This window comes from Mustela erminea, chromosome 18 (genome assembly GCF_009829155.1).
Source record: "Mustela erminea isolate mMusErm1 chromosome 18, mMusErm1.Pri, whole genome shotgun sequence".
Taxonomy (NCBI): domain Eukaryota; kingdom Metazoa; phylum Chordata; class Mammalia; order Carnivora; family Mustelidae; genus Mustela; species Mustela erminea.
In genome coordinates, this window is record NC_045631.1 from 56,506,074 (window position 1) to 56,519,232 (window position 13,159).

General features: G+C 61.8%; 2 protein-coding genes across 8 annotated transcripts in view; one reads left to right on the forward strand and one right to left on the reverse strand.

Annotated features, from left to right (window-relative positions):
- ITGB4 (integrin subunit beta 4) overlaps positions 1–7,391 on the forward strand; it is a 30,209-nt gene extending 22,818 nt beyond the window's left edge. For 2 of the 7 annotated variants that reach the window (XM_032322598.1, XM_032322593.1), the window contains exons 31-41: positions 1,932–2,114; positions 2,212–2,343; positions 3,443–3,661; positions 4,275–4,511; positions 4,651–4,809; positions 5,206–5,355; positions 5,931–6,119; positions 6,204–6,359; positions 6,446–6,610; positions 6,703–6,813; positions 6,930–7,391. In XM_032322598.1, the coding sequence (XP_032178489.1) occupies positions 1,932–2,114; positions 2,212–2,343; positions 3,443–3,661; positions 4,275–4,511; positions 4,651–4,809; positions 5,206–5,355; positions 5,931–6,119; positions 6,204–6,359; positions 6,446–6,610; positions 6,703–6,813; positions 6,930–7,069 (1,841 nt within the window). In that variant the 3' untranslated portion in view covers positions 7,070–7,391. The remainder of the gene's footprint in view (positions 1–1,931; positions 2,115–2,211; positions 2,344–3,442; positions 3,662–4,274; positions 4,512–4,650; positions 4,810–5,205; positions 5,356–5,930; positions 6,120–6,203; positions 6,360–6,445; positions 6,611–6,702; positions 6,814–6,929) is intronic. The other 5 variants (XM_032322595.1, XM_032322596.1, XM_032322599.1 and 2 more) reach the window with 3 other exon arrangements.
- Positions 7,392–7,506: 115 nt separating this feature from the next.
- Positions 7,507–13,159, reverse strand: GALK1 (galactokinase 1). The gene is made up of 8 exons (XM_032322618.1): positions 12,931–13,159; positions 11,841–12,030; positions 11,254–11,373; positions 10,941–11,076; positions 10,630–10,811; positions 8,047–8,197; positions 7,790–7,952; positions 7,507–7,704 (listed from the first exon to the last, which is right to left on the reverse strand). Exons 1-8 carry the CDS (start codon positions 13,093–13,095, stop codon positions 7,633–7,635), a joined length of 1,179 nt encoding a protein of 392 aa, XP_032178509.1. The 5' UTR covers positions 13,096–13,159; the 3' UTR covers positions 7,507–7,632.

The following is a 13,159-nucleotide window of genomic DNA, read 5'->3' on the forward strand; positions in this document are numbered from 1 at the left end:
CACCCTCTGGGGACAGCAGGAAGGGGAGGGGACAAAGAGCAGGAGGGAAGTTATGGCATCCCTGTGGTCTGCCCCCATGGTTGCCTGAGGCATCATCAGGTTTGCGGTCAGGTTTGGGCTGGCCCCGTGCCAAGGCCAAGCGCAGAAGCACACAGGGCAGGTGGGGACAGGAGGCGTGGGACAGATGTGCAGTGAGGTCGACCGATCAGGGGTGCCTTCCCATACAGGGAATCAGGGTGCCTCATTTTCACATGGTTCTCTTGGGGCCAAAAAAGAGTTGCCAGATTTAGCAAATAGAGGATACCCTGAGTTTCAGATAAACAATTATTTTAGCCCAGCTTATGTAACATTTTACTTGGCCACATCGTTATTTCCTCCCAGGCCTGGAAGGGAGGGGAGGGTGGGCAACCGCACCAATTGTCAAGACGAGACAGTGAGGGGAATCAGCTCCACAGCCACCTGGTGCAGGGACCTCCTCCTTGTGCCCTCGCTTCTCCTTGGTCCATCCCAGGGACGGGGAGCTCACCATCGCATACGACCTCTGGGCCTTAACGTGGGTCAGGCTCAGCACTCCCGGCGCAGCCCAGTAGGGTGGAGAGCTGAGAGATCATTGCAGATGTCAGATTTGTTGCTCTTTAGCAGCCAAGCAGACCACACACGGCATCACCAGCTGCGTCCCACCTTTGGTGCATCCTGGGTTTCTAACCCACCCATGACCACTATTACAGAGACTGTTATGCCTCTAATCCCAGGACTGATATGTATCCTGTCAAAAGCTCATTTCCGATGATTTCAGCCATGGCTTCAGCCTGCTGAGGTCTCCGCTGTGTCCTGGAATGCACCAGATGGCCCACCTGGCCGAAGGCATCAGGACTTTGGCGGGTGCCCCTCTCCCTCTCTCCCTCTAGCTGACAGGGATGTGAGGGGTGGGCCAAGAAACAGTGCCCACCTTGGCAGCTAGAGACCTCCTCCGGGCTGAGAGGCCTCCACCAGCCATTTCTTTTAAAGCACAATTGTTTGCTAGGGGCCAACACCAAGCTTGAGGTATCATTTTCCAGAAGCCTCCTTTGGACCTCTTTGGAGATGGGGACCTTTTCTGGCCTCCAGTCTTTTGTGCCTTCTCTGGTTTCCCAGAAGCCTTCCAGCAGGGCAGACCCCTTCTTTTTTATTTTCTCTCTTTTTTTTTTTTTTTTTTTTTTAAGATTTTGTGTATTTATTTGACAGAGAAAGAGCAAAGGAGGGAACACAAGCAGGGGGAGTGGGGGAGGGAGAAGCAGGCTTCCCGTTGAGCCGGGAGCCCGATGCGGGGCTTGATCCCAGGACCCCGGGATCAGGGCCTAAGCTGAAGGCAGACACCTAACAACTGAGCCACCCCACGGCAGACCCCTTCTTGGTTGGACCTGGGCCTAAACCCGGAACTTGCCCTGAGCTACGGGGGTTACGTCCTCCTTTCTGCCAGGGCTATGTGTCCACCCTTCTAGGTGCTCATGGGTTAGGGTAAGGGGACCCCATGGCAACTGTGGTGGGTGTTGGGCCATCTCTGCCCCCAGCACCTGGGGTCTGGCGGTGGGCAACGAGGCACCTGCGCCTTCACCACCAAAACATGTGTCCAGTGGAGGTGCCCTGGACACAGGGCCATCACAGCGCCAATCCTAGAGGTGACATTGAAGCCACCTTGAGTCTTGTCCTCGCTCTGCCACTTAAGGAGGAGCCCTTCAGAGAGTCAGTGACACTTCTTGAAACCAGTCTTGCCCAGGTTCTCCGGGCTTGGCGTGACCCGGGATTCCCGCAGCTGCTTGCTCTCAGCCTTGTCTCCTGTGCTCTCTCTGGGAAGTAAAGAGCCCACACGGGGGGGGGGCTGCTGCATCAGAGCGGGGCTAGGCCAGGCAGGAAGCTAGAATGACCCGTCTGAGGTGCTCTCCCTGCCCCAGGACCCATCGGGCCCATGAAGAAGGTATTGGTGGACAGTCCCAAGAAGCGGACGCTGCTCATTGAGAACCTTCGGGAGTCCCAGCCATACCGCTACACGGTGAAGGCGCGCAATGGGGCAGGCTGGGGCCCAGAGCGGGAGGCCATCATCAACCTGGCCACCCAGCCCAAGCGACCCATGTCCAGTGAGTGGGGGCGGGGAGCAGAGGAGGGGGGCAGGGGGGACAGAGGAGGCTGGGAGGCCAGGGCTGGGGCCCTGGTTCACCCCTCCCCCTCCTGCAGTCCCCATCATCCCGGACATCCCCATTGTGGACGCCCAGTGCGGGGAAGACTACGAAAGCTTCCTCATGTACAGCGATGACGTTCTCCGCTCCCCTGCTGGCAGCCAGAGGCCTAGCGTCTCCGATGACACTGGTGAGTGGGTCTGGGATCCGTGACAGCAAGTCTCGGGGAGGAGGTGGGGCGGTCCTTGGTGTCCAGAGAAAGCAAAGGGGCCAGTGACCACCAGGCATAGAGAGCAAGACCAGAAGCCCCTCTCGGTTCCACACGGGTATCGGCAGAGCCTGCCACTTGGCAGGTGCCCTGCTGGCGTGGGGGACAGAGGGGACAAAGCCAGCGTGGCCCACAGGCAGTTGTGCACACATCTGTGTATAAGCACAGGCCAACAGACTTGCCGGGGAGCAGAGGCACCCACACACACGGGCCCATGCGGGAACACAGCCTCACACCTGGAAGGCTGTGCCGTGGACTCAGGTCATCCAGGCCACCTCCCAGGGACAAGGCCATGTGGGAGGTGGCAGGCATGGCCCCCTGCCCTGCCCTCCCCCGACTCCCCGCAGCGTGGAATAAAGGGCCCTCGGCTGGCCTCCCTGGCACTCAGTTTGAGCGCAGCTCCGCTGTGGGCCATCAGATGGACTGCTCACCCTCTCTGTGCCACAGTGCTCTCATCTGTAGTGCTCTGCTGCCGGTCATACCATGCCAGCAGTCACAGTCCTCCGGGAGTCCTGCTCTCTTCCATCTTTGCCCTGGCAGGGTTGAGCTTGGGCTTAAGGAACCCAAGCCCAAAGGTTGTGGGGGTTTTGAGGCTGTGAGAAAGCGCAGCAGGTATGAATCAGGTGCCCAAACTCAGGGCCTAACTCTACCTGGGACGCACTCTGTGGCTTCTGGAACTGTCCCTGGGAGGCAGGCAGGGGAGAGGTTACTCTCTCCAGTCCACAGATAAGAAACCGAGGTGACAGAGCTGGTGACAGAGCCAGCGCCACCCCGGGGGGCGTCTTGCCTCACCAGCCGCAGCCCCAGCTGCCCCAGCTCCCACGGAAGGGTTCCTCTTCCGCTCAGGGGCCGAGGGTCCCGGCCATCGCCTGCTGCGCGACCATCCGCGCCCCTCCCGCACACTCAGATTCCGGAGAGCCCGAGGACCGGCTCACGTCGCTGGTCTCCGCCCCGCCGCGCCCCCTCCCGCAGCCGCCCGCAGCCGCCGGCGGTGCCAACGCGGCCCTTCGTTGTTCCCAAGGCGGCGGCTGGAAGTTCGAGCCCCTGCTGGGGGAGGAGCTGGACCTGCGGCGCATCACGTGGCGGCTGCCCCCGGAGCTCATCCCGCGCCTGTCGGCCAGCAGCGGGCGCTCCTCCGACGGCGAGCCGCCCCGCGGCCCCCCGGACGACCGCGCGGACGCGGGCACGGGCGGGGAGGGTGGCGGCCTAGCCCGCGGCACCACACCCAGGCCCCCTGGAGGTGACGGGCTTGCCCGGCCTGCCCCGACCCCGCACCCAGCTAGGCACGTTCGTTGGCTGCCTAGGCCTGGCCCGCATCCCCTGTAGCCAGGCTGCCCAGGAAGGCTCCCCACCGGCCTGGGAAGGTGCCGCTGTGCCAGGACGACCCCCAGAGCCAACGGACCCCTGGGGCAGGCATTTGGCTGGCCTCAAAGCAAGACCACCCACAGCAGTGTATGACCTCATAAGTCTGTTGTGTCCAGGGGACAGGCTGTAGTACCCAAGGAGACCCCTCAGAGGCCTGAAGGGACACAGGGCAGACATTTGCTATGCCACGCCCCCCCCCCAAGGCAGGACTAACTGCAAGGTCTCCTAGCTGGGGTCAGCGACCCTCAGACTATCCACACTGGCATCCTGAGCACCAGCGGACATGGGCTGTAGAAGCCTGTGTGGCCCCTTGGGACCCCACCAGGAACACAGACCTTCTGTCCCTGGTGGCCAAGGAAGGCTGGGTTTCTTTATGCCACCACCAACCACCCCCCATAGGTAATCCTAGGAATTCCCAGGGCAGCCTGCCCCACGGGGCTCTGGGTCTGGTACAGGTCTGTCCCCGTGACCCTGCTCTCCTCCTGCAGAGCACCTGGTGAACGGGCGGATGGACTTTGCCTTCCCGGGCAGTGCCAACTCCCTGCACAGGATGACTGTGGCCAACGCTGCCTACGGCACCCACCTGAGCCCGCACCTGCCCCACCGGGTGCTGAGCACGTCCTCCACCCTCACGCGTGACTACCACTCGCTGACCCGCACAGAGAACTCCCACTCCGCCACGCTGCCCAGAGACTACTCTACCCTCTCCTCCGTCTCCTCCCACAGTGAGTGTCTGTCACCAGCCCTGCGTCTCCCCCGGACCCCTCTTCTCTTCCAGCTGCAGCAGGCTCGGGGTTCTGTTCCTGCCGCCCGTCCTCCAACACACCCTTCCCGCGCGCTCACTCTTGTTTTGTCCTGCCGCAGGCCTCCCTCCCATCTGGGAAGAGGGGAGGAGCAGGCTTCCGCTGTCCTGGGCCCTGGGGGCCCTGAGTCGGGCTCAGATGAAGGGGTTCCCTCCCTCTGGGGACTCACGGGACACTATAATCCTGGCTGGGCAGCCAGCAGCGCCCATCCGGGACCCAGGTAGTACAGGGGTGGCCGCCCCGTGTCTCCACAGCTGTCCTGCTCCATCTGTCATCCATCTGCTCATGGCAGCCACGCCCAGACCCAGCATCTCACCCTCCATCCCATCCCCATCAGTGCTGATGCCTCATCCAGCCTCTGTCCTTCCAGGGGCGCTGGGCTGGGGGAGGAGAGGCGCCAGGCCAGTGGGGGAGGGCCATCTCACGGTGCTCACCCTCGAGCCCAGAGCCACTCTGAGACGGGCGGGAGGGGCTGGGTGGCCTGGCCAGGGTGTGGCAGGGTGAGCAAGCTGCCAGGCGGGTGCTGAGCAGAGACCTGACAGCCCAGGGAGGTCAGGGGACAGAGGTCCCGCCCAGGGAGCCCCGCCACAAACTGACCATGGCCTCCCATCTTCAGACCCCCGCTTGGCTGCCGGTGTGCCCAACACACCCACCCGCCTGGTGTTCTCAGCCTTGGGACCCACATCTCTGAAAGTGAGCTGGCAGGAGCCACAGTGCGAGCAGGTGCTGCAGGGTTACAGCGTGGAGTACCAGCTGCTGAGTGGCGGTGAGGCACAGCTGCTGCTGCTGGGCTGCGGGGGTGATGTCTTGCCGGGCTCAGCTCGGGGTCGGGACACTTCGGAGCATCCGGCTGGATAGGAATCCCTCCAAATCCCTCAAATGCTAATGATCCCCACCAGACTTTCGGAGTCTCTCTTCCATGCTCCTCACTGCCTTTCATGGCCTTCTCTCTCCCGAGTTCTCATCCACCTCCCTGGGCCTCTCTCCAGGTTATTCCCTCTGCTAGGTTTTGCCTAACAAGGCTTCACTGGCCTAGGGGACCTAGAGCCTCTGCTGGCATGGGAGGTGGGAAGTGGTGCTTCCCTGGGAAGACAAACTCACGGCAGCATGACCGGGGCCCATCAACAGCCAAAACATAGTGGAATTTTAGACTGCACTTATCCCTTGTATAGTGTACAACCTAAACAACCAACCATACCATACCAGGCTGATCCCACCTGCCCCCAAACCACAGCTAATCCTGGGTGAGCGATGACTAGATCTTGGTGGCAGCCTACGGCAGGTGTGGGATCAGGCTGGGGGTGGGAATAATACTGCTCCTGTCTCCCACCCCCATCACAGGAGAGCTGTATCACCTAAACATCCCCAACCCCAGCCAGACGTCAGTGGTGGTGGAAGACCTTCTGCCCAACCATTCCTACGTATTCCGTGTGCGGGCCCAGAGCCAAGAAGGTTGGGGCCCAGAGCGCGAGGGTGTCATCACCATTGAGTCACAGGTGCACCCCCAGAGTCCACTCTGCCCCCTGCCAGGTGAGCTGCCTCCCAACCGCGTGGCTGCCCCCATGAGGTCTCCTACGGACACAGACACTGACATCCTTGCTCTGCTATGTCCAGGCTCCACCTTCACTTTGAGCACACCTAGTGCCCCGGGCCCACTGGTGTTTACTGCCCTGAGCCCAGACTCGCTGCAGTTGAGCTGGGAGCGGCCACGCAGGCCCGATGGGAATATCCTTGGCTACCTGGTGACCTGCGAGATGGCCCATGGAGGAGGTGCTGCCTGCCCCCAGGTCAGGGGTGGCCACGGGAGGGATGGAGAGGGAGCTGCAGAGGCTTAAGCCATCATGTTCCCTGTCCAGAGCCAGCCACCACGTTCCTGGTGGATGGTGACAGCCCTGAGAGCCGGCTGACCGTGCCGGGCCTCAGCGAGAATGTGCCCTACAAGTTCAAGGTGCAGGCCAAGACCACCGAAGGTTACGGGCCAGAGCGTGAGGGCATCATCACCATTGAGTCCCAGGATGGAGGTAGGGTGCCTCACCCCTTCTTAGCCCCTGCCCCTTCTCTGGCCACCTCTTCTCTTGGTTTCATCTCTGACTGGCCTATCTGCCCATGCCAGGCCCTTTCCCACAACTGGGCAGCCATGCTGGGCTCTTCCAACACTCACTGCCAGGCGAGTACAGTAGCATCACCACCACCCACACCAGTACCACCGAGCCCTTCCTACTGGGTGAGTTACTGGGCAGGGGATCCAGCTCTCCTTGCGGGGAAGTGGGAGATACGGAGCTCACAGAGCAGGAGAGGCAGGGCCCCAGGCAGAGTCCTTCAGTGCGTCCTCCCCTGCAGATGGACTGAGCCTAGGGACCCAACGCCTGGAAGCAGGTGGCTCCCTTACCCGCCACGTGACCCAGGAGTTTGTGAGCCGGACGCTGACCACCAGTGGAACGCTCAGCACCCAGGTGGACCAACAGTTCTTCCAGACCTGAGCCCCCCAACCCTTACCCACCCGGGTGCAGGAACCTGGGCCCCCACCCCGCCTCCTCTCTCTGGCTCTGGCTTGGCTCCTCCACCCGTGGACTCCTCGCAGCCCAGCACACCCAAATGCTGACCACAGGGCCATTGCCTCTGGCTACGGAGGATGGAAGGTGTCCTCTGGGAGGAATAAAGGGCGCAGAGGTCCCAGAAGGCCCTTCTGGCAGCAACGCCCCTACCCCAGGCCCAAGCCCATTTGCACGTAACCAAAGAGCTGGAACCAGCATGACAAGGCCCCTGCTTTGTTCCACACTTAATAAAAGATTTTGCTACCGATTGGCCCTGTCCGGTCCTTCTCCCAGGGAAAGCCTGCACAGTGCGGGGGAAGCGCTTCCGACGTTGCTCCTTGGATACCCAAGCACACACCCACCTCTAGAGGCAGGCAGGCGGGTCAGTGGTGGGAGGCACAAATTTATTGAGCACCCAGATGCAGAGGGCAGGTGTCCGGGGCCTGGAGCTTTGTGCCTTGCTGCCTGGCAGGCCCCATGCCCACCGGGTGCCATCCCCGGGGAAGGCCTCACCAGTGCAGCACCTTGGCGCCATCGGCCGCCTGAGAGAGGTAGAAGGTGGCGGTGCCAGCATACTGCTCCTGCGGGAGAGGCAGGTGGGGGTCTCAGCACAGCATGGCCCTGGGAACCCACCCCTCCTACCTCTGCGTGCCGGCGCCCGCCCACCTGTATGTGCTGCATGGCTTGGGAGGTGGAGGCGGCCTCCAGCAGGGTCACGGTGCAGCCACCAAAGCCACCACCAGTCATGCGGCTGCCGTAAACCCCGGGTGCAGACAGCGCAGCCTCGACGAGCTGGTCCAGCTCAGGACAGCTCACCTCATAGTCATCCCTGCGGAGAGGACGGAGGACAGGGAGGGCCTAGCATGGCCCCGTCCCAGGGCTTAGCCTCACCCTGGGCTATCTGGGCACCCCGGGGTCCTCACCTGAGCGAGTGGTGGCTCTCCACCATGAGGCGGCCAAAGGCTCGGTAGTCCCCACGGCTCAGGGCAGCTGCCGCCTGGGCCGTGCGCCGAATCTCACCGACCACGTGCCGCGCACGCCGGAAGCCTTCCTTGCTCACCAGGTCTCTGCCAGCTGGGGAGGGAACGGGGTCAACGGACCTGCCACCCACCACCTCTGGGCCCCTACCGATGTGGGGATGGGGACGCCAGGCGGTGGCCTGGGGGTGGGCTGCGAGTTGGGAGACCTCATTCGGACAAAGCTGTGCCCAGAACTTTGTGTTGGTGACTCAGGTTCGGAGTCTCTCCCCCACCCCCCGACTATAAAATGTCACTTGGGGGGGAGGGGGCTAGGTGGCTCAGTGGGTTAAAGCCTCTGCCTTTGGCTCAGGTCATGATCCCAGGGTCCTGGGATCAAGCCCTGCGTCAGACTCTCTGCTCAGGAGGGAGCCTGCTTCCTCCTCTCTCTCTGCCTGCCTCTCTGCCTACTTGTGATCTCTGTCAAATAAATAAATAAAATTAAAAAAAAAAAAAAGTCACTTGGGGGCGCAGCAAACATTGAGAGAACCCACAGAGAGCCCCCCTCCCAGCAGGGGGCCTGGTGCACAGTGGGTGCTCAGTAAACAGCAGGGGAAGCCCCAGACCCTTGATGCTTCCAAGGTGAGGAGCAACACACGGCTGCCTCCCCGAGCCCACGGTAGTGCAAGCGGGAGAAGTCCTCCTGCTGCCGCTCACGCTGGAGCACCAGTGGAGCCTCCACTGGAGAGGCTGGGGCCCCAGAGCCGGGGTGCAGCCCAGGCACACATCAAGCTGCAGGGCACACCAGCATTGGGCTGTCCTCGCCAGTTCATGCGGAGGTGGGGAGAGCAAGCCGATTCGGTAGGGTCAGCCCTGACTGCCAGGGGCTTTGCTGCTGAATTCTGAGGGCCAGGGCAGTTTGGGAACAGGCAAGGGTTTAGAGTTGAACTAGGTGACCAAAGCGACCACCTTGGGCAGAGAGGCCGAGCTGGGAGACCCAGGCACCAGGAGCCAGACAACAGCCGCTAAATCCTCAGAAAGCCATGGTGTGGGGGGAGGAAGGCATGGAAGGGACAGAGATGGGAGAGGGGACATAAGGACACAGGTGACCGAGGTCTCACATAGCAGTGACAAGGGTGAGAAATAACCACCAAGGGGAAGTCAGCAGGGGAAGCCTCTGGGGAGGATGGATGCAGAGTTCCACTGGGAATCAGGTGGAGGCTCCGGAACCAGAGGTGGAAATGGGGGGAGGCTCCAGCCGGGGGAGCAACAGGCTGCAGGCCCCAATCCCAGGTGGCGGCGGCGGTGGCTGAGGACTGAGAAGTGAACACAGACAACAAAGTGGGCCATAAGCATTATGGCACAGGAAAGAGGTTCAATTTTCAAAGAGAAGAGAACTGGCCGTGATTCCAAGCAGGAGAGGAGCCAGGTAGGGCATAGGAACGAGGCAAAGAGGGCCTTTTCACACAGGACTCTGGAGAAGGCAGAGGCAGCACTGGGGTCCCCAGGGAGGGAAGACCCGCCCCACACGAGTGGTGGGGAAGGTGTGCAGTGGAGAGGAGGGACGCCCAAAGTGTTCCAGCATGAAAACCTCCGTCAAGGTCACCTGCAATGAGGCGGCGGGGCAGTTCTGAACGGGACAGTTCACCAAGGAGAAGGACAAGACAGTCCCACAGGGCTGGCCAGCGTCCCGGCAAGGGGCACCTGCACCCTGCCAGGGAGGGCGCGGCTCCCGAGGCCAGCAGCCTGGCCCGCAGCTGAGAGTACAGGCTGGGGGCTGAGCTGCCCACTTGGAGGTTCAGCACTGCCTCATCCAAAACACGCACAGTAGTAACAGCCTCTGCTCTACAGGGTATGGCAGAACAAGGGGATGTTGACCTGAGCTTCAAACTACCAAATATACTATCTTCCAGGCCACATGTACCAGGAACCTTTCAGATACATGCACCTTTGGACTCTGCAATCCTACTCCTCTGAATCCAATCCTAAGAAAATACCGAGAGAACACGGAGACACTTATGTATGAAACTGATCGTCACGGCGTCATGTGCAATCGTCAGCAAATGGTCACGTTACAGCACACTCGTGTGCCGAACTTGTCTGTAGCTTTCACAGGCCCTGCTGATGACGTGCCTCTGCTGGCCCAGGTAAGAGTTCTCAGATAACGTTAGAAAAAGAGAAACAGGGCGCCCGGATGGCTCAGTCGTTAAGTGTCTGCCTTTGGCTCAGATCATGATCCCGGGATCCTAGGATCAAGACCTGCATTGGGCTCTCTGCTCAGCAAGGAGCCTGCGCCCCCTGCCCCTCTGCCTGCCTCTCTGCCTACTTGTGATCTCTCTGTCAAACAAATCAATAAAATCTTTAAAAAAAAAAAAAAAGAGAGAGAAAACAATATGAAGATTTCAAGCAGCCCTGCTGAGGTTGGCGGGTCTACCAGGTTGGGGGAGCAGGCAGAGCATAGCGGAGGTCCCTGGAGATGAGGGGTACGTGGCAAGGTCAAGGCTACACGGAGGGCCCGGCTGCCCCTCAGGGCCCCCAGCCAGCTCTCACCCTCTAGCTCCTCCAGCCGCACCTCCCGAAGGCTCTCCTTGCCCAGCGCCCGAGCCACCTCTTCGCACTGCTGCCGCCGCAGCGGGTACTCGCTGGAGCCCAGGGAGTGGCGGACATTGGAGTTGGTGATGAGCACGGCCAGCTTGGGTTCTGACAGCGGCACCAGGCTGGTCTCCAGGGACCTGGCATTGAGTTGGAGTGAGGAAGAGGACAAGCCCGAGGGTCCGCGTGCCACACAGGGCAGCCAGGGGACCCTGCTCCACCCAGAAGCTCCTGATGACGGGGGGGAGGGTACAAGGGGAGCCCCTGACCTGCAGTCAATGAGCAGCGCGTGGCCCTTCTGCCCCAGCAGTGCGATGAGCTGGTCCATGATGCCACAGGGCACCCCTGCGAAGCTGTGCTCGGCCCGCTGACACACCTGAGCCCGGGCAGCTATGGACCCCGAGTCTGCGGCACAGGGGAACTTGGGGAGGCTAGGGCCCAGGAGGGGGTGTGTGGGTTGGGAGCCATGGGAGCTCCAGTGACACTCCAGGGAGGTTCCCCACCCCCTTCCCGAAGGCACAGCAGAGGGAAGCTCTGACCAGCAGAGGAGGGCTGGATCGGGGGCTGGGGTCTAGGAAGTACCTGGGCAGAGCTGCTGCAGGAAGGTGTACGTGGCCACTTCCAGGGACGCGGAGCTGGACAGCCCACCCCCCAGGGGCACGGAGCTGACCACCACTGCGCTGAAGCCAGGGAGGGGCGCAGCTGGAAAGAACGGGTGGTGGTGAGATGGGCCGTCTGGGACAACAGGCCCGCAAAGGGCAGGTATTTTAGCAATGAAGAGAGGTGACAGCCTGAAAGCTGCTTCCAGGGACAGGTCTCAATTGTCAGAGGCCACCTTGGGCCCAGCACCCTTCATCCTACCCTCCTAAGGTAAGCTACTTAACCAGCAGCTGAGGTACCTGGCACACAGTCTTCCTAGCTCTCCTCCTGGTTTAGGTCTCTGGAGGCCAGCGGGCTAGGGGTTCGAATCCTGGCTCCTCCCATCATCTAATGGGCAGTTGAGGGAAAGTTCTGGAACCTCTCTGGGCATCAGTCTCGTCATCAATGGGGATACTCTCCTCCTCCTGCAAGCTCCCCGGGGGTTGGACTAGATGAGCTAAGGAGCTTTGTAGCTGAGAGGTGGTGCTCTTAGTACTAGTGCGAACTTGACCCTGGCCTCAGCCCCATACCTGGGTAGTGCTGAATCACTCCCTTGACATAGTTGGCCCAGCGGGGGGTTCCGGGCTCCAGTGACCTCTGGGCTGTGGGCAGCGGAAACTGCAGCCGCCGGGGTTCATCAGCATCCTCCGAGGTGGTGAGGAGGGAGACAAGGCCATCCGCCCGGGGGCTGCCCACCAGCACAGTCACAAGCTCCAGCGCCTGGCGGGAGAGACAGGGAGTATGTAAAGCTTCTGCCGGCTGACCAGTGAAGGAGGCTCCCTCCCATACTAAAGTTCTGAAGAATGAGAGGTTTCAGTCCCTTGGAGGCTCAACAGGAAAGGAATGGGGGGTGTTTCGGGGAAGAACCAGAGTGCTGAGTTGGCCCTGGGGGCTTGGGTCCTGCCTCTGTGTCTTCAGAGGCAGGGCGGGTGCAGCAGAGGTGCAGTCCTGGACTCTGCCCTGAACACGGGCTCCCAGCTATGGGGCGAGGGGGAGGAGAGCTCGGAAGGCAAAGAGAGTCAGAGGAGCTCCAGCTGATGCCTTGCCATCGTGGAGTAGTCTCAGGTGCGCGCGGAACCCACTCACTTGCCAAGCTGCACCAGGTCAAAAGGGCCCCAGCTCTAATCGCTGCCCCAGGAAGAATCAGCTCTGTGACCTTGAGCAAATCAGTAGCCCTCTCTGGGCCTCAGTTTCCTGTCTGTAAACTGAACCGGCTGGGCCGGGAGCTCTAGGGCTAGCTTCCTCAAGTATGCAGTCGGGGGCCCCTGGAAGACAGAGCCCGAAGCGTCCCCTTCCGCATGCTCCGTCGGGGCCCAAGTCGAGGTGGCTCCCAGATTGATGGTGAGGATCGTCAGTCTACAGAGGGCGGGCTCGGGGGACGAGGCGTCGGCACACCCCCTCCTAGCTTACTTCCTCGCGGATCCCCCGCTTCCTCCCTTCCCACGTGGGAAACTCCCCATCCCCGGGTCTCTCCCATGCGCTCGTCCCCCAAACTCCGGGGAGGTTGGCTAAAGTTCGGTGCGGCCGCCCAGCATCCATGCAGGGACTAGGCACCTCCCCGCGCGCCGCAGGCCTGCCCTGCCTCCGGGTAGGCTCGGGGTTCCCCTCCCGGTCCCTCACCATAGGCAGCACCAGGCCCTGGTTGTAGTCCGTGTGCTCCCCGATCAGGTTGACCCGGCCGGGCGCCGACACCGCCAGCTCGGGCTCGGCCCCGAACTCCTCCCGGAAAGCTCTGCGGGCCTCGGCCAGCAGCTCCGCTGCCTGGGGCTGTCTCGAAGCGGCCATGACGCCTGGCCTGCAGCGAGGCCCGGTAGGCGCGGGATGCTCGGGGCGGGGCGGCGCGGGGGCG